Consider the following 21,451-nt stretch of genomic DNA (forward strand, 5'->3'; position numbering starts at 1 on the left):
CTTCTAACTGATATTTTACCCTCAGTTTTATGTTAACTTTGCTCGACATGTTAAGAAAAATGTTAGGAGTTACTCAAACCAGATTGTAATTTGAGACAGACATGCAGCTTGATAGTGTAATTTCTTTGGTGGTCATAAACACCTTTGAGACCAAGTAATTTAACTATTAGTATAACCATGACAACCTCCATATCAAATGTGGAGTGTGATGCAAGATGAAAAAAAAATGTTAATCTGAGGGGTTTTTTCAAAGCATTATTGCTTCAATTTTAGGTCTTGACATCTCACTATGATGTGGCCAAGATATATATATCTCTTATGCTATTAGAATTAAATAAAGATACAACCAAAATTAATTTTAAAAATTTATTTTCACTTCAAATGAATTTGCTATAGTTTGACATAACTTTTTATATCTACTTAATTTAATTTAAATATAATGATTTCATCAAGAAGTCCAAAGTGTCTCCAAATATAGTAGCAATTAAATTCCATTCCTCTTAAATGGGTAATCTGCTTACTTGTGGAATCACTGTAGCCACACGATTTAACATTTTTCAGGGCTCTTTGGATATCTGGCATATTTTATTACACATTTCCTATATACAGTTTCAACTTTATTAAGATGGAATAAACCCTCCTTAGGCTCGTCAAAGTTTGATCCTAAGCAAAATGTGAAAGATATTTAGTTCAAACATAGCATTGTTTTAGTTCTTTCTAGAATCTCAAAGAGTTTTTTGGGGGCCCCAATTCTGTTTTAGATTTTTTTTTTTTTTTTTTTGTAGCAGGATAGTAGCTGTTTTTGAGGGAAAAAAAAAAAAGAAAGAAAACATCTGAGAAACAGTATTGGTTGATCTTTTAAAATTGTGCTATCTTTAGCATAACAGTAAAGAAACAAGCAACTTTTGTCTAAGATCTATATTCCAAATTTCACAACTGAAACCAAATCTTCATGGTCCTTTTCCCACATGCACAGAGTCCTTGACTGTATACAACTGTTTGCTAAGAACTAGTGAACTAGAAATCAAGATCTTTGTAATCTCTTAATTCTGTCATTTAAAGTGATACCAATTTGATAGAATGGCATTCTCATTTTCCTCATTTGCTTCATCTTCTTCATTTGCAAAATTACTTTATGATAGTGGAAGAAAACTGCATTTGAAGAATGTTTAATATGTGCTTTGAGATCATTAAAGCTGATATCACTTTGCATACCAAGTGGTAGTATTCATATCCTTAATATACTAAAGTTCTGATAAAGTCAACCTTTAAAGAATAACATATCATGACCAACAGTTTATATATAATTCCATGATACAAATGTGTCTGCAGTAATTACTCCCTCCTCTGAAATCTTGACATGAGCATTGTCTGTGCCACTCACATTGGGACTTAGTATAAGCCATTTTCTATTGTTATTTATCCTTATACTCATATGTCCTATTTATCCAAACAGATTGTGAGCTCTTGAGGGTGAGGGTTGTGTATTCTTAGCTTCTAACAGTGCGCCTTGCACTTAATAGATGTTTAATCAGTCCTTATTGATGATTAGGGGGATGTTCGGTGAGAAATACATCCTCTCATTCTCCTGAACTAAGAATTATTTGTGGGGTTTATTCTGCAGTAGGAAAGTTGTTACTATCAAAGAGGGGAACACACGTCACTTGTTAACTCTAGCACCTTTGATAGTCTCCCAACATTCATTTGAGGTCATCTGGAATGGAAGTAGCCGACAATATTTATCCATCAAATATGTTTTACTGATGAGGTATCTATAACGTAAAGTTGTTCATTGATCATTATCACATACATTTGGTTATTATTTATAAAAGACTGAAAAATAACTAAAGTAATATGTCTATAATGTTTCCTCTATGGAGCTGTGAATAGTTTTAATTTGTTTTTTCATTATCTTTAGTTTTTCTAAATTCTCCACAGTAAATTTAATGTCTTACAATCAGGAAAAAAAAAAAAGTGATGTTCTGAAAATTTTTTGTTTCTATTCTGGTAAACCAAAGTATGGAAAATGTTAATAATATAAATACCATCCTACATATTAATTTCTCATTTAAATGAACATCCAACAGGGGAAAGACTAACCGCCAGAATGCATTTTGACAAGAGCAGTACTTAATTGACAATATTGAAAAAGGCAATACTTAAACATAAACCCTACTCATTAAAAGTCCTTTAAGCAGCTTTAAATTAGCATAACTATACTCCATTTGTTAATTAAAGGTTAGAAAACAAATTTCTTCTCTCCTTGTCTCTAATCAGTGGAGTTTGGAGCTGGGATGCACCTGCTTTCATCTTCAGAGGGGCCCTAACAAGGACACAGACTAAGTTATGTCCCTAGCCCAGGGAAACTATTGCAGAATCAACACCGGAGTCTTGAGGAATATGTCTATTCTGCGTGTTGCCCAGTGGATATGCTTATATAATTTCTTAGGCATATACTTATTACCAGCAAGAATTCAGATGGTCATTATTTAGTGAGAAAAAGTTTCAGGCAAATTTCCTGACAGGTATTTAAATATATGTGTTCTTGACAACACCAGAAAATTTCATTGAGATGGCTTTGGTGCCAGGATATATCCCTTCAAAATACAACTTAGTAGAGATAAGGGACTTCAAGAGGCATTTGTCTAAAGTAGGCTTTGAAGCAAAGTGGAGACCAACAGCTCTTGCCTAAACCCATCTTTTCTGTAAGTTCTTCCTTCATCTACCTTATTCCAGCATCTGTCACTTAGACAAAGCATGATACAGAAAGAATACATTAGCCTGGCTGAATATCAAATCTTTTATGTCTGTTATCAGTTCTCTATCACTCTATAGTGTCATCAGGAGATATTCAATCAAACGGTTTAGTCAAAGCTAACATTTACTGATATCTTTTTTTCTAAGAGTGTTGAAAATTTGATTGTTCAAAGTGCAAGTATGATTCAGCAAACCATTTATCAGAAAACCTAAAGAGGTAAGGTTAAAAAAGTGGATTGAGAAACCTGAATTAAATGTGTTTTACCAGCCAAAGACTTTGAAACTGCTTTCCTGTGAGTGATTGGAATGGAGCAGAACAAAGTCAATTACTGACTGTAATTAAGAAGTGGATGCATTTAAACTGTAGAGAGCAGTAGCAGACTTCTCCAGACTGCCTAGTAACTTGAAAGATTAGTGGGAAGACCAAGGAAAGGATGTAAACTGTATCTTTCTGATAGTATGTTTTGAATGAATTGCATTCACATAGTTCTCTGATCCAGCTTCTCAAAATGAATTCATAAGTCACTGATTATGTACAATTAATGCAGTAATATATTTGGACAAAGAAACTTTTAAAGTACATTTTACTCTTGGTTGTGTTAGCAGTAAAGATCCCCTTTGCATTGCGTAGCATGCACCAAAAATGCAAATGCACTGCTGAAGTACTTACATTTTATCACTGTTTGAATTTACTAGACTGAAAACTGAACCATATTGGCTCTTTCCTAAACCCTCAGAATATGTTTGTTTCTGGTACTTTGAAAATGTTCCTTTTCATAATTTTAGTAATGGTTTATTTATAATGGCAGAGAAATAGATTGTACACTGCATTTGGGCTAATTGATTTTTCTTTGTGTATGTTAACAAATTGTAACGTTATATAATACATTTTTAATCAAAATATTTACCTTCAGATTAGGATGAAGGTAGAGGTCAAGGACATTACTAGTTTTCTTGTGTTAGTTAGAAGTGACCTTATATTTTTAGATTACTATTTCTGTGGCAACACTTTATAAAGTAAATATTTGGAACTTTATGTAAGTAAAGAACATTGTAAGGGTGTTCAGATAATTAAGGAAACATCAGCTTAACTGTCTTTTACTAGATACATAAAACAGAGGACTATTTGGAAGCTATTTTGAGCCATCCTGAATCTTACACGCAATTTTACTTAAAAAAAGAGTGATAGGCCCTGGTAATCTGTCAAATGCTAGTGTGGATAATTAAATTCCTCTTATTTTCTAATCTTTCACTTCTCATAATTTGCATGTACTTTGAATAGTTCCTTTTCTTACAATTGTAAAAAGTTGGAATCCAGCTCACTCAAGAATGGTTGCATTGCAGCACTGAGTAATGTTGCATCTCTAAATAGTTTCTTCTAAAAATCAATGCAAATGAATATATATGTATGTGTGTAATCAAAGATTGCTTTAAAACTCCAGGATTATTGTCATTAAATGTTGCCATAAGAATCACTGAAACCTTCAGAGTGAGCTATTTGGGGTAATAATTGTCACTTTAATGATAGAATTACAGAGACATTTTGTAGCATCATTTGTGATTTTCTGAACTTGTGCCACATATCAGCATTTACCTCCTATTTAGAGGAAGTAAGGCTGAGAAGAGGTGACTTGCTCCTGACTGAGTATTTTGAAATGTCAGTCCTCTAAACCTCTGAAACCTTGCTTGATGTGTAACAGTAGTTGGGAAATGTTCATCTTCCTGTTGAAACAAAAAGTCAAGAATACAAAGGGAAAATCTTCACAGTTCAGATTGATAGCCTAATACGAAGAGCGTGTCCACACCCACTCTAATCAAATTCTTGTCTAAGTAGTCCTTTATGTGTGAAATCAAGAGCATTGCTCTGTTTTCTATAGGGTCACATTCTTCTCTCACAATTCCAGGGAGTAAAAGATTCCCTGCAATGAAAAACGTATAGTAGCATGCTAAACATTGCCAACTACTTAACAGCCCTAAGAGTCTGGAACAGGAATGTTCATTTGATAAGTACTCTCCATGAGAGGTTCAAATATGTAAATGAACTTTTATTCTAATGTACTCCCTTTGTGGGGAAATTGGTCCTTTATTACTTTCCTATACATCTTTATGATAGGAAAGTAGAAATAGCCAAATGTTATTCGTTAGAATGACCTTTTAGAAAAGTCTGCATTAGTCTCTTTGGTAAATAATCTGTTTTAGTGCCCTCCATAAAAGGAAATCAAATATAGAGATACTATTAGATTTGAAAGAGACAAACAGGAAAGAGCCAAAAGTGCAGAATGAATTCTGACACACCCGGGTGCATTTTTCTGAGGTTCTGACTTAAGTGGATACTGTCTGCATTATTCTGAACTTCCTGGCTTGCTTTCTCCATGAGTTGGAGTAATTCAGCTTTAGACCTACTCTGAGTTAATTGTTCTAGTATTAAAACAATAATATATTTGTTATGACATGAAAAAATCGTTTATAGAGACCAGTTCAAAATGATCCTAGTATCCCCGTTCCCAGAAAGACAATTACTGGAATACAAGAAAATATCTGAGTGTATTAAAGTGTGTTTTTTAAAAAAGTATATATTTTTTAATGTAAGAGATTATTTTATTTTATATGGTTTGCTTACCTCTCGATTATTTTTTTTTTTAGATCACAACAGTATCAGGAAATGAGTTCCTTCTGCAGTCAGATATTGACTTCATCATATTGGATTGGTTCAACGCTATCAAAAATGCAATTGACAGATTGGTATGTATTTGTTTTGGCTGTTACCTTTATTAATTAGAATGTAGTCATTTAAATCTATTGCTTAGGCATAAGCACACATGCATTTAAGTAGATCCTATGAACTGAGAGTTAGTAAGTTATTTTAAGTTTAAATAGTCCACGAAAACCATTTTCAGTAGAGAGGATTTGTGGAACTAAATGTCATTTGATTTCTCTCTTTCAAAAACACAGTGCATTCATTTTTTTTCTGAGATAACACAGACATTCATTCACTGAAGGCTGTAAAAAGCACACAAGAACTTAATAACTACTGAATTTTCACATTTTCAGTTTATGCAATCTATAATACATATTCTTGAAAATAAATATCAATGTTAATAAGCCCATACTCACTGTTATAATGCCAGTAAACAATAATCCTTTGTATTGATTTTCATTGTTCTTCCAGCTAAGCTAGATTGTTCTTCTCATGAAAATTACATATCTAGAACTTCATGAAATTACCCTAAATCCACACATTTAGAGTATGTTCTTAAAAGAGTCAAATTATTTAAAACTGCTCATTTTATACTGCTTCTCGACCAAACATCTTATTTTAGGACATTAATATTTGCAAAATCTTGAGAAGAAAATATTCTTGAGAGCTTTTAATAAGGTATACAAAAGCTGCAACATTTTTGTGTAATTTTATTGTGATTTAATCACACACTTCCGTTATATTACTTTGGGATCAAAACTTTAAAAAATAAAATAACAAATTGACTTTTCCCCATCATCAATATAGTTCCCTTATCCAGGCACACATGAGTGTTCATGCACACACACACACACACACACACACACATTGCTGTTATCATTAAGAGTGGACTCTGGAGTCAAACTTTCTGGGTTTGAAAGTTTGAATCCAGGTTCTATCATTTACTAGCTGTGTGGCCTTAGGCAAATTACTTATCTCTTTTGGCTTCAGTCTCCTTGTCTGGAAAATAAGGATAATAATAATAATACCTACTTCATAGGATTACTGTGATGATTGAGTTAATGCATGGAGTGCTTGGGGTATACACAGCATTTAGTAAGTTATATATATATATATGTGTGTGTGTGTGTGTGTGTGTGTGTATATATATATCATTATTAAATTTGAAAATTGAGCTTAGCTTAGGGGCCCTATTCCAAAATAATTATCTTATTTCAAACTTCTCTTTAATCTAACAGCAAAATAGATCACAGAACTATTCAGTGCATTTTTTCTTCCTTGTAAAATTATCCCATCTAATTGTCATTTCCAGCCAAAGGATCCAAGTAGTCCTTCAAGAAACCTGGAATTATTTAAAATTCAGAGATCCTCCAGTACTGAACTACTAAGTCACTATGATAGTGATATAAAAGAACAGAAACCAGAGAACAGGAAATCTTTAAGTAAGTATTTTTTTTTGACTTGCTCATTTTAACTCTGTTTAAATGCAGTGCTTATGAAATATAAATGCATTGAAATGAGATTTGAGCCAAACTCATACTACTCATGGAAGATTCGTAGCCATTTTCTGGCCAGGGATTCATGCACTGGAGGGCAGTCTGGGCGCTTTGCATGCGTCATTGTTGGTAATGCCTTTTGAAAAAATAATTGTTCCAAGGTCATGGTCTCTGCTTACAGCAAACCTCTGAATCTCTGAGTAATAACCATGGCGTTCAGATTGGTGATTGATTTTGAGAGTGGGAAATGTCAAGTGTCTCCAAACCTTGGTAGGCTATTTGATTTCCATACATTAAAAGATATATGAGTGACCAACATAGTTGGCTCAACATAAACCAACAGACTATGCAACTTTCTACACTTTTAGACCACAAGAAAGATTTAGAAATGTGGAGTGTGGATTAGATGTCCTCCAAGGTCACATCTATTTCTAATATTCTAAAAGAAATGAATTTGAAACGAAAAGGACCAGTCTGTCCACTTAATATAGTGACCTTGAGCATATCTCTTAACCTTTTTCACCCTGATTATTCCTCAATAAAGGGGGTTATGAAAAAGTGTCGTGCATATCTCACAGAGTTGACATGAGTCTCAACTTCCTGAAAGAACAAGTAGATATCTCTGGAATTAGAGAAAAACAATTTCCCAAAGTCTGGTAAATTATAATACCTTTCTTGCATCATCTGTCTACCTACACTGAATCTTCTGAATCACCATTTTTTCTGTAATTTCCCTCTGACCAAAGATCAGTGTAGTTATATCCTAGCTTTTTGAACTTAAGGAGAACTCAGTAAGTAGAGAAAGGCTGATTATGGAATATCTCCTTATCTACATATGTATATGAGTAAATATGCCAGATGACCATATGTGTACATACACATATTTGTGTGCATTAGAGAATATTATACATATGTATACATAAATATACATGTACATTCACCCACATGACAAGAAAGAGGGAAACTCTTTATATGTGATACTATATCTTCCAAATCTAAATTATTAGGAACCCAAATCTAGAAACAGCATGACAACTTTGAGTAGGAGCACCCTTTCAAAACTGTCATTATTCAAAGAACCATACCATAATTTCAGCAACTGTTAGGTACATATTTAGTTAGCCAGTTGCATTAAGTTAGAGCTTAAAATTATCAATGTCAATGTCTTGGACTGTATGGTGCTTTCCAAATTATGTGTGGAAAATTAAAAAAAATGCCATTTTAAAAAGTTTTCCATATGATGGTACAGTTTGAAGTTACCTCATTTGAAGATTTCTCTTTAATTCCTGGTCATTGTCCCTCTTGACTTCGTATGGGATCAGACATAAGATTTTAGAATTAGAATTCCACTTTTAGTACATAATTCATGTTAACTACATAAGCATTTGTAGTGGATATAAAAGGATGCATGAGGCAATGAGCAGCAGCTCTGGAATCTCAGATATCATTGCTGGTTTGGAGGAGACCTTGGCACATTTCTGAAGCCTAAAGCTCAGGAGAAAATAAAGGTTTATCAAAGTGTGTGTGAGAAACATTGAGGTAAATGGATTTTGTATTCAGCAATAGTCACTTGAAATGTTTTCAGACCATACTAGGGGAAAAAAATTCCTACAGGTAGAATACCAGCCGCTTCTCTTTAGAATTTATTTTTAACTGGGAAAGACAATTATTTGTCTATTTTGGGCTTAAATTCGATCCTGTCTAAAGACAAGGAAAGAGACATATGATTCATTCTATTCATTTCCAAATGTATTTAACCGTATAAAGACCTCATGTTCACCTTTTTCTTTGCAGTTAAAAAGTAATGATAGCTAGCAAATACTGAATACTTACTATTCAGGCATTGTTCTAAGTGCTTGTCTTATGTTGATTTACTTAATCCTCCTACTAACCCAATGACATAGGTACCATTACTAACCCTATTTTATAGATGAGGAAACTGAGGTACAGAAAATTAAAGCAACTTGTACAAAAACAAGTTATGGAGACAAGTTTCAAACCCAAGCAAACCGATATTAGAGTCTGTGCTTTTAACCATCACACTATAGTGAAGTGAACAAATAAAAGGTAAACTTAGTTTATTTCAACCTTGGACTTGGATGGAAATATTACATTAAAGATGAGATCCATATAAATCAATAAACTTAAATAGGGACCCAAAAACATATTAGCAAAAGAATTAAAACCAGATGTTGCCTTTGGACTTTGATTTCACTGTTAAACTAAAAGGGTCATTTAATCTTTACTGCTAGCCCTAATTTTAGAAAATGCTTCTTTTCTGTATTTTGGTGGATATTTATAGTTGTAAGCCTTTTTTAGGACTAGTGTATTTTTTGCAACGTAGGATACAGTTAATATCCGTCTAATACTTTGAATGAAGTTCAGTCGGTACTTACATATTCATTTTCATTTGAAAGGCATAATTATTGACCCACCCACACAATATCAAATTAGCTATGCATTTAAAATAGTGATTGGCATATTTTATATTTGATGCTTTTTGAAATACTTTTTCAAGTAGGAAATAGGCTCTGTGAAACCCCTCTGATCTCAGTCCCAGATTTGAACACCCAAACTTAGGTTTTTAAAGCATGCATTCGGTTTTATGTCACCCTCTTGAGATTAAATAATTATGTGGAGTTAGAGAGTCACAGTATCCCCTTCCTTATTAGCAGTCTAAGAACAAACTTTATTGTCAGTTTGCTGCCTTTGGCTTCCTGTGCCCTTGATGTTCCCACGAGTTTTGTCGCCAAGATTGTAGACAGATAAAGCCAGAATTACTTTTTTTAAAGGCATGTGAACATCATTAGCAGCTAACAGGTGGTCATTTCATTGTCCAGTTTCTCTGTATAACATGGGAAAAAAAATATGTACTTTCAGTGAGTGAATCAGAAAGTTAAGTGCTTAAATATACTTTCCTTTTTAAAATATGATTCTAACCTGCCAACACTATTAAGTACTAATCAGATATTTTAAGATATCAGTTGAGTCTAACAGACAAGAAGCCAGAAAATTCAATGTAAGGGCCAAATCACTGTGGGAAATTTAGGACACCAGCATGGGATGAGAGTGGGAGAGCAGCTCTCCAGGGAGGGCTGTTATGGAAAGTGGAGAGTCAGTCAAAGAAAATGCTAACATATTTTTCCGAGGAAAGAGAAGTGTCTTCCACTGATGGCAAAGAGGAAAAGCTCAAATATAAATCCAAGAAACCTTGGAGAGCTTTCTCAACTTTTCTGAGCTTTACTTTCTAGATCTATAAAAATGGATCTAATACTGTCCTTGCAGGATCAAGTGAGAATGCGAAATTAGATATGGAAATACTTCGCTCACAGCAGGCACTCAATAAGTAGGAGCTCTTATTATTACCCTCTATGTCCCCAAGCAGATGGCACCAAACTAGGGCACGAGCCAAGGGTGGTGTCTGATAGAAGACTGGAGCAAGGCATATATACTTGACATCCTCTCTCTGAGTGTAGAGAAAATAGGGGAAAGGAGCCAGAACTGGGTATGGGAGTTATGGCTGCAAAAATCTAAATATGAGCAGCTGGTCTTTCCCCTGGCGACTCCCTAGGTGAAAATGGCATCCAGGGCATTCTTGGGAGTAGCACACCAGGAGCTATCACAAGGGAGCCAAGAAATACTCTTGATTCTTTTATGCCCAGAAGAGCAGTTCATTAAGAAATTCCAGTTGATGGAAAGGATTCAGCATCTAGCCATTTCACCATTGCTTTAGCCATACCCCTAGTTTATTCCCTCATTCGTGTATTTATTATTTTTCATTAATAGATATATCTGAAAGCACACCACCAAAATTCTTGGCTCCACACATCTGTACTTTAAACTTTTTAAAATTATTTTTGTATTTAGATTATGCTTTAGGAGTAGTATATCTCATGCTGATCAATGGCTAAGCTGTAAAATCCATGTATGGAAATCTTGAATAAGTTTATACAAAATTGATACTTAGCATTATAAATAAGCACCCCAAAATGAACATAAGTTAGAAGAATAAAATCAAAAGTAATAGAACCAAAAGGAAATGGGTTTCCTGTTAACTGTCTTTTGATGAAAGCATCATAAAAACCAAATGTGTTCTGGGTGAAATCCTAAAAGTATTTTAGATATGGATTTCCTAATTCCACAGCTCCTTAGTGATGTATGTAACAAGAATGTATGTACAAGGCTACAGGAATAAAGATAAGAGTGGAAAAATTGGATTGAGATATTTATACAGTGCAGAAAATGAAAATGCTTGTGAAACTTTAGTGAAGTTTTTGTTTAAAAATTTGCCTGCAAAGTAATAATGGTCATGCCAAGTGAAAACAAGTGTGATAGAGAAGACAGTTAATTTTTGTGCTAATCTAAATAATTATAATACTGGCCATCCACAACTGTATGTAGACTAAGTTCTCAAAATACAATTGTAAACTGATTGCTTAGACCTCAACACATTTTCGTAAGGAAACCATGTACTAGCCACAAAGGCACACGTGAATCTTATGCAATCATTTTGAATGTTGTTTCTAGGGAACAGTTCATTCTGAGTTTGTTGCACCTCTGTCCTAGGAGCTCTGCCTTCCCAGTAGCATTGCTTTCCATCTGGTTTCCCTTTTTCTCCTCCCCCCACCCTTGCACCAACTCCACCAATGCAATCAGGATTCTCAGAATGGCTTTGGCCAGGAGATTCCTGGACCCTGAAAATCCCCAGTGATGGCAAGGAGGGAATGCGAGGCCTCCAAGCCAGAAGAAATAGTCAGAAAAGGAGAGAATGAAGGACTGGAGAGGAAGTTTCTGCAGCATGGGTGGGGAAGTGAGTCCTCAGCAAGGACAGATGTTCTTTGTAAGACATGTATGTAGTGAGAGATTAGTCTGGCATTGTCCCAAATGTTAACATTTGTTGAATCTAGGTGGTATCTATAGGAGTGATCATGATGCTGTTGTTTTCTGTATGTTTGAAAGTTTCACAATTAAAAACTGGAGTACATACACACACACACACACACACACACACACACAATTAGGCATTACTCATGTTCACAATTCAATAACAGAATATATACATTTTCTAATTGTAATTTGAAAATTTTAAAAGAAAATCAAATTTTCTGAGTATAAGTTACATTAAGACCTCTTTAAATATAAAACATTGATAAATCATTGTTTTCCTATTTTTCTACAAAAGCCAATATATTTTTTCTTGTGACTATTGTGACCTTTCTGGTAACTATATAATTAAGAAAATTTATTAAAATGTTTATTATTATCCAAAATGGAAAAGTCATACTAGTTTCCTGGATAAATATGTAATTAGCAATTGTTCAAAACATATTGTGAGGCCTGTTCTGGAGAGTCATATAAATACATATGTTAAAGTTTCTTCTTATTAAGAATTTTGTATAAAACAGCCTAATCTTGCCAATGCATGAAAATAGTAAGATGAATAAGCCATCTGCCAAGAAAATGAAAACAATATTAAAATTGCACAAAGAAATTATATCTAGCTCTGAAGAAACAGAAAAGCTCTTACCTGGACACACACACAAAAAATCATAATAGTTGTGTAGAATATTATGGGTAAACGTTTTGTCAGAAAGATCCAGATTCAGATAAGGTGGTCAATTAATCTGATTCTTTTTTTTCCCACTAAAATCAATATTGGTACCCTGGTACCAGTTTCATTCAATATCCACCTGAGAAAAATAAACTATTGAACTAAAGTGTGAAAATAAAAATAAATTTGTTTTACTATAGTTATGTTGACTTAAAAAAAACCACACAATGTGAGAGTTTTATTTGGGGCAAAATGAGGACTGCAGCCCGGGAGACAGCATCCCAGAGAGCTCTGAGAAACTGCTCCACAGAGGCAGGGGGCAAGGTCAGTATATATGTGATTTTGGTGAAGGGGAATACATGCAATCAAGCACATATTTTTACAGAAGGTTTCTGCTAGTCTCGTGCAGGTTACTGCTAGTCACAAGGAGCAGAGGTCACCATGAAGGATTTTAGCACTTTTCCAGATATGAAGAGATACAAGAATTGGGCTCATAAAATTGGCTCCTGAAAATATCTAACTATCTGAAGACGTGTTCTGCCAGTTTTTCCCAGCGCACAGAGTGCCTCATTTTTGCTCTCCACCTGAACTCCTTTCAGGGGGTGTTGAAAGTCAGCAGCTGCAGCAACACATGATTTAATCCTTGTAGAGGTAGATGGCAAGTGCCAATAGAAAATGCCAGTTCGTAGCTGACAGTTAAGACAGACAGTATCTAAGGAATGGTGAGTGTCAGCTCTCTTCTTGATTGTTTCCCACAGGTTAAGGGAGTTCTTTATTTCAAAATATTCCAGTTTGGTGAAGAAAAAAATGAAAAGTTTTAAAAGAAAATTTACATTGCCAAAGCTGGAAGATTTAAACATTATGAGAAAAACAAACAAACAAACAGTAAAGATTAGATGCACACTTGATAATCAGACATCTGAATTACTTTGTCAAAACAGTATTATTCACAAAGGTTCCAGGGCTTCACCGAGGCACTGTGTGACCACAGCAATTGTTCTGACATGTGTTTCCAAGACAGTTAGCAGCAATTCAGCTTTCCTGGGACCCATAGATTACAGTCTCTTCAAAACATTCAGTTCTCCGTGAATCATTGGATAAGAGGACTTAGTTATAAGCTGAGCAAAGGATGTCCTGATTAATCTCTTCCTTCCCATCTAAGGGGTTGATCTCGCTCTCTGACCTGTCGGTGTCCATTGTCATGTATCTTGTAGCATCAGCTACTCTGAAAGTCTATCTAACCCTATCAGCACTCAAGCACTAGATCACCCCATCTCCTCTTGACCCTGGCAGTAACTCCCTGACCATATTTCCCCTTAGATGAACTGCATTTAATCAATTTCTGATTTCATTAGGTCAAATGGCATCTTTCTTTCAATAATAGGCCAGATCCAGAGGGCTGTTTGCTGTAACTCTCCAGCAATATTTCCTTAGCATTAATACACTACTGTGATTGTAAACAATAGAAAACAATGTCCTTTGATCTCCTCTGAAAGTTTCTCCTCTCTTTATTCCATGACCCTAGAATGGGCATATACTAATATTTTCTTGTAAAGTTAGGTATATGATATTTGTTCACCAGTGTCATATCAAGTTTAAAGTATCTTAGCTAAACATGATATTTAAAGCATTCTTACAGTGAATCCCTGTGCAGAAAAAAGCATTCTTTTGAATGCAAATGATCAACTCTTTCTGTATACAGAATTTATTTGGTATACTCCTTTTTGTTTCTGGAGTGTAGGAATAATGCTACTTTTCTTCAAAATCCTAAAAAAAAATAATTTGATTTTTAATGCATTTATTTGGGTGTCCCAAATAGGCCCAAAAGTATGCTTAGGGAAAACATTTAACTGTAAACATGTATAATCGATGAGATTTTCTTGGAAAATAAGTTTATTTCTCATTACTCATAGTAAAGCCCACATCCATGTAAGGAAAATCAGGTATTGCTTTCCTCCCGAAGTATGAGTTGTATCCAAAAATACCAGCTCTTTGCATCGAAATGCAATAAAATGTGATCTATAACATTAGGACTCTTAGCTTCCTTCAAGAAATGGCTTACGAATGCCTGGAGAATGGTAAATCAGTCTGCCAATTCATCTTTCTCTGATTATTTAAATAGAACCTAAATACTCCTGCTACCCAATTTCAGTAATGTAAATATACCCTTTTTTATACAAAATCAATTGGCCTAAAAAAATAGAGATAAAATAGGAGATGCAATGGCTGAATACAAAATGTAGGACTGGGATAGTGCCGTCAGAGGTGGTGACCTCCAAGCTGAAGTCAAAGGTTAAGAACAATTTCTAATCAAATTAGTGCATTGGAATGGCTCAAGTCCAAGTTCCTCAATAGAAAGCTATCACTGAGTCCCCTTCTCCAGTTTTTTCCCACCTCTCTCTGACCCATGATTTATGTTCCAGGAAAATGACAGTTATAATGCCTGATGCACGCTACTCTGTGCTGATGTTTATATTTAAATCAGTGTCTTCTCTTTGCTAAATTAACATCCTGTTTGACTCAGCTCAAGCCACACCTCCTCCAAAAAGCTTTCCCAAACCTCTGTGGTGAGTTAGGAGATCCTTAGTACTCAGTGCATATCTCTACCATTGCAATAGCCAAAGTGTGTTACAACAAGTTAATTATCCATGTCTGTTTGTCTGTCCACTAGACTGCCAGACTCTAAAGAGAACTCTAGTTTACCTTTATCTGCAACTAGCAGAGTGGCTTGATGATATTTGAGAGTACTCAAAAATGTGCAGTGTTAAATTAGTGAATGAATGGATGAGGATATTCAAATGGCCATTATCAATGTACTTCTCATTCTGTGCTAAAAATGAAGATAAAATTGCTGAAACATTTTTAGGAACAATAATGGATTATTTCTTCATCCTGACTACTTGTACTGGTTTGGTATTTTAAGGTCACTATTTGTATGTCTCTCTTAGTATTCTCTTAGAACTGTAAATCTCAAAGCAATGGTATATTTTTGCAGGTCTCATGTACTGTACCTAGCAAAATCATGTATAAGTAAGTGTTTTATCATTCAGTGAGGATAAAAGCGACTAAGATTTGGGGGAGAGAAAAGAGAAAATCCTAATCCCTTTGCTTAAACTTACTGTCCTCTCAATATCTTTCTATCATGCATTCTAGCCTTGTATTTTTTTTAAATAGATCTTTATTGGAGTATAATTGCTTCACAATACCGTGTTAGATTCTGTTGCACAACAAAGCTAATCAGCCATATGCATGCATATGTCCCCATATCCCCTCCCTCTTGAGCCTGCCTCTCATCCTCCCTATCCCACCCCTCTAGGTGGTCACAAAGCACCGAGCTGATCTCCCTGTGCTATGCTGCAGCTTCCCACTAGCTATCTGTTTTACATTCGGTAGTGTATATATGTCGATGCTACTCGCACTTCTCCCCAGCTTCGCCCTCCCACCCCATGTCATCAAGTCCATTCTCTATGTCTACATCTTTATTCCTGCCCTGCAACTAGGTTCATCAGTACATTTTTTTTTTTTAGATTCCATATATATGTGTTAGCATACGGTATTTGTTTTTCTCTTTCTGACTTACTTCACTCTGTGTGGCAAGACTCTAGATCCATCCACCTCACTACTAATAACTCAATTTCGTTTCTTTTTATGGCTGAGTAATATTCCATTGTATATATGTGCCACATCTTCTTCATCCATTCATCTGTTGATGGACATCTAGGTTGGCACTATTTACAATAACCTTCTATTTTATTTGAGAGAATCACTCTGGTTCATAATTATCCTTGATGCCGTTCTGTGGGCTCTGACTTAGAATTTTCAAGGCTGTATTGGAGGCAAGAAAAAAGAAGACACTCTATAATGTACAAAAAAGAGTAGTTTTGATAATTTTTAGAAGACTCCGAGAATACTTTTCTTTAAGGTCAGCATATTTATAAAAATCCAGTAATTTTATAAAAATCCACACAAAAGTTAGAAAAGTGTTGTATGCACCTTCTTCAAAAGGTTGTATGGGATTGTGTCAGAAATTTGTGTCTAAGAATTGGGTATTTTAAGTACAATTCTTACCTCCAAGATAAGCTAACTATAAGATTTGGACAAGTTTCTTAAGTTTCCAGAAACTGACTTTTCAGATAAATACAGTGGATAATTTTTATGTAAATATAAAGCATATATACAATATTATATGATCTAAGGAGATAATAATATATTAGATCTAAGGATAATGTATATACTAGATCTAAAATATATCCAAGAACTATGTAGATTTATATTACAGTATAAATATTAGATAATGATTTCTAAATGGGTGTACTCTGAGTAAAATAATCTGACATTTGTCTACTATAAGTTCATCAAATTTTCTCTTTAGAAATATAGCAGGAATGCACTTTGCCACTGATTTGAACAGTTGGCAAAATCAGATCAAACAAATGCATAATTTATCAAAGGCTTAATTTTTTAATATCTTCATTATTCTATTGACTCATAGCATTATGTACACTTTTATCTCTGTTTTATTAAGGGATTCCGAGTGTTACGGGGAATAAACCCTTGGTTTTCCATTCCTGAGTGTGAGCCTGATGTTATGGCAATCTCTAGAGATTAAATGTCATGAAGTGTCAGTTGCCTTTTCATTCTTGCATAAAAGAGCAAAATGATGCAATGGTAGAATTTTGACAGAAAGTTATCACTTAAAGTTTCACTTAAAAACAAGGAAAGATATTGTTTAATTTTAATGTGTTATATATGTGTGTGTATACATATATATATGTATATTAGAACCAAGCCAAATGTCATAACACATCTGGTGATAAAGAGATAGCTTTTTTTGACTAAAGTAAAACTATCAAACCCACATGAATACAGAGCCACTTATAAAGAGTAAAGTGAAAGATGCTTAAGATCTGGTCTCACCAAAGCACACTCTATTGACAGACTGGTAAGCATTCCAGGATGCCTCCTAGGCCCACTCTATCTGAATGAAGGGGGTTGATATGTGGGAGGGGCAACCCTAGCTGACCAAGGTTTCTGTCATCCGCTGAAGCCAGGATCTCCCTGTTCCATTAGACTGCAAGTGCCTGAGGGTATAAATCATGACCTTCTGATGATTACTTCTCCTCATCCCCGCTACCTAAGGGCAGAGTCTGAAATATATTGGTGTTCAATATTAAATGTCTGACTGAGTGAGTAAATAAATGACAGAGTGAGTGAGTTGAAAAAAAGAAAACAATTTTGAATTTTATGTATGAGAAATGAAGGGAAAGATTGAAATGTGAGGCACTGACCTCTTGATGGGTGTTTTAGTTTGGATTCCTCCAGAGACAGTCCCTGAGACAAAGATTTGAGTGTAGGTAATATTTTTAGGAAGTCATCCCTGGAAATACAGGTAGGAGATGGGGGTGTGGAGAGAACCAGGGAAAGGAAGGCAACAAAGGAAAATATAAGTTACCTGGAGTTTAATACTGCTATGAAATGCTGGTAGTTTTTCAGGTTGAGAAGACAGGAATGGCAGAGAAGAAAATCGGTACGTATTAAGATAGGAAAGAAAGAACTATTAGGGCATAACATGTTTGGAGAACACCCTAGACTGGCGAGCCCATAATACACAAAACATTAGGGCAACAACTGGAGATCAGATTGGAAATGAGCAGGAAACATTGGCAAAGAGTCTTGCACAGAATGCTAAGAAAATTTGATTTATACTATAAGTAATGAGTGCCTAGTGACAGACTTTTATGCAGGCAGGCAGGAGACATTTACAGATCTGATATTCAGAGTGATAATTTTGGCAGAAATGTGGAGAATGACAAAGAGACAGGTAGCACAAAAAAAGTGAAAAATCAGAGATAAGGAGATACATCAGGAAACTATTACAGTGGACCAAGTAACGTAATACAGGCTGAAACTAGGTAATTAGGGTGGAGAAGGGGGAAAATTCCAGAGATTTCTGAGGGGATATTGACAGGTTTTCTTAATATGTATTGGAAAAATTCTTGGCAGTTCCCAAATACCCATTGCTTCTGTGGTTAGGATAAAAGAAACATCAGGATGCCTAGGAGTTCAATAGAACTGGCATCCTATGTTATTCTTTTAGGATCTTGCTAGATTCTTGTACTTAAAGTATGGTCTGTGGGTCAGCAGCAACAATATCACTTGGGAGCTTATCAGTAAATACAGAATCCGGAACCCCATCCCAACCCTACTAAACGGAATCTCTGTTTTAACAGGTGATTTATATGCATATTAAAGTTTGAGAAGGACGCTCCCATATGACAAAAATAATTTCTCTAAGTACGTTTTTGGAAGTCTTGAGCCAAAGAGTGGCCTCTGAAACTTTGACAAGACCTACTTATGTAGAAGAGCTATCTGGTCTGCCTTTATGTAAAATAACCCTACACGTGGTTATTATCATGTTGGCCATGCCATGGCACTGATTTTGGATGGTGAGTACTTATTTCATCTCACCAACCCCTTTCAACCCCTAATTGCAGACTAACTGAGACAGAACCGACTTAGACTTTCCTTGCAGCTTTTGCCTGTGCAGACACCCAAGTCATGAACTCTGAATTATCCATGTCAAAAAGTCAACAGCTCTAGCCAAACAACAACAACAATAATGAAAATTTAGCCAAGAATAAACTACCCTCACCAAGACAAACAGCCAAGAAACCAAAGCTCCAAACAATTCCTTGGAAGTGATTCACGAATTCCCTGGATGTGCTCATGTGCAAAGTCCATCTGAAAGGCTATTTACCTCTTATTTTCCATTTGACTCTTATGGGAACACACAATCTCATACTTAGCCTTCTTTTTGTTATTTTTCTTCTCCAAATGCAAGAATTATAGTATTTTATGGCTTAAATGTCTTTTATTTTAATGTTGTTCTTGGGTACCTGAATTCATTTCTCATTGGCCTTTCAGGTTATATGTCATAATTCTGAATGAGCCACAACATAGCTGTTTTACTCATAGAGTAAGTTTATCTGTTGTGCCTGCCAAAACAATCAAGGCCTACCAGCTTGCACGTTAGTGAAGCAGTTTAGAAAAATTGCTAAAAAAATAAGTAGGCTCACAATTTAATGATCAAAAAGTAAAGGATAGATTCCAAATAAAGTCTGATTGCTCCTTCTAGTAGTATGAAACTTCATTCACCAGGAAGAGGTAATAATAACTATCTCGGAAATAAAGCATCATTTTCTCAGATCCACCTTTATTTATTCTAGGAAATGCAAACTGAGCTGGGCAAATGGTAATCTTTTCTAAGTAAGAATCTTTCTCACAGATTTACCCCTAAATGCCCAGTCTTTTAAAAACTTGTTGGATAGTAATGAGACAGATTGAAAGAGTATCCTCAAAATTTTAGTAGTGCCTGGATACACTTCACTTAGTTTTATTACTCCAGGACGGCTTACGTAAGAATAATTAATCTTCTTTATTTTTCCTTGTCAGTACCTAGGTTTGTTATTGAGGTTCCATGCCTTATTTTTAAATTGGGCATAACTGATTTCACCGAAGGGTTTGACTGAGAACCCATACAATTTTTGCTTAACTCATTTTTATTGAAAAAAATCCTGAATTTTAGTTAAGAAGCATTAGATATTAATCACATGCAAGTGGAATCATTAAAATTTCCTTTACCTTCCAGAATAGCAATAGCGGGTCATTACAGAATCATAAGAAGTGAGCTCACTTAATACTCTTAACAATTACATAAAAGCAATCATTTTCATAAGTCTTAGAAGAAGCTTTTAACTATTACTTGAAGAGCATATTGGAATATTAGAATGTATTATGTTGTGTTATTATAGATGTGACTTGTGAATTGAAAAAAATGTTCTCTCACTCAAGACTCTCAGAAGTTATCCTTTTCAGCTTGAATAGTTTTGTTTAACACAGTTTGTGATTATATTTTTTACATGGCAAGTAGAGACCTTTTTGCTGAAATATTCCAGTATCGTTTCTTAATTATTACAATCTTAACTTTAGAGAAAATTAGAGGAGAAACGCAATATTTTCTACTGCAGTTAAGTACAACAATTGGTGACACTTAATTTAAGGTGAGTCAGTTTAGAGGAAACACTAAAACAAATCCCTCCTCTAAATTATTATCGCCTTTCTCCTTCCTTTTCTTGTAACCACTTCTCATCTTTGACTTTGAAACCCAACAGTTTAAACTTGGTTCTTATTTCAGTGGGCTAATCCCCTTTCATAAATCATGCTCAAGAGCTGAAATAATTTGCACATCATTTAAAGAGTATTTGCTTTGAAATATTCACCTCAAGCCCTTTGTATATCCTTTCTCTCTAAAGATTTGTAGTATTTGTTTTGTTCTCTGAGGTATAAAAGACCTGGATAAACTTTATCCCTGTTGTTTCAAGATTAGTTAACGAAAATGCATATTAATTCAGCAGGGATTGGAACAAACCTCAGTAAAGATGATCATACATATGCCTCGTGGGAATAGCAAAGTACAAAATGTCAGTCTTCAAATCTCCTCGGACTTGCTCAAAAGAGCATTGAGGGATTTAAATTTCCAGAATATGTCTACAAATGTATTTTCTTTGTTGTGGAGAACAGGAGCTATACTGATTATTTTTCCCCAGAAAATTGATTCTAATTTGTATTTAAACAAAAATTAAGCTATTTACAAAGTAGCTCTTCCAGAATACAGAGAAAAACTGCCACAGAAAAGGTAAATTTAACATCAACAAATTATAGTCCTGACATGCCACTAAATTTTTAATTTCTTTTGTTTCAGGCATCAGATCCCAAAATAAAATTTAACAGAACACACCTTTTTTTCTAAACACAAGTGGAATTGAGAGGACCTCATAAAATCAGAATTAAACATATTTAGGTAAAGTTCAAGGATACATTTAAACGTATAAACTCAAATTTTCCAATTTGCTAGTAAACTCAGAAAAAAAAATGACAATTTCTCCAAAT

The 21,451-nt window shown here is 34.7% G+C and overlaps 1 protein-coding gene across 2 annotated transcripts in view; it reads left to right on the forward strand.

Moving 5' to 3' along the window:
- The window catches only part of ARHGAP15 (Rho GTPase activating protein 15), a 610,484-nt gene that overhangs the window by 304,092 nt on the left and 284,941 nt on the right, over positions 1-21,451 (forward strand). For both annotated transcript variants that reach the window (XM_057551505.1, XM_007183022.2), the window contains 2 exons: positions 5,401-5,499; positions 6,768-6,897. In XM_057551505.1, coding sequence (XP_057407488.1) covers positions 5,401-5,499; positions 6,768-6,897 — 229 coding nt within the window. The remainder of the gene's footprint in view (positions 1-5,400; positions 5,500-6,767; positions 6,898-21,451) is intronic.

This window comes from Balaenoptera acutorostrata, chromosome 8 (genome assembly GCF_949987535.1).
Source record: "Balaenoptera acutorostrata chromosome 8, mBalAcu1.1, whole genome shotgun sequence".
In the NCBI taxonomy this organism is placed as follows: domain Eukaryota; kingdom Metazoa; phylum Chordata; class Mammalia; order Artiodactyla; family Balaenopteridae; genus Balaenoptera; species Balaenoptera acutorostrata.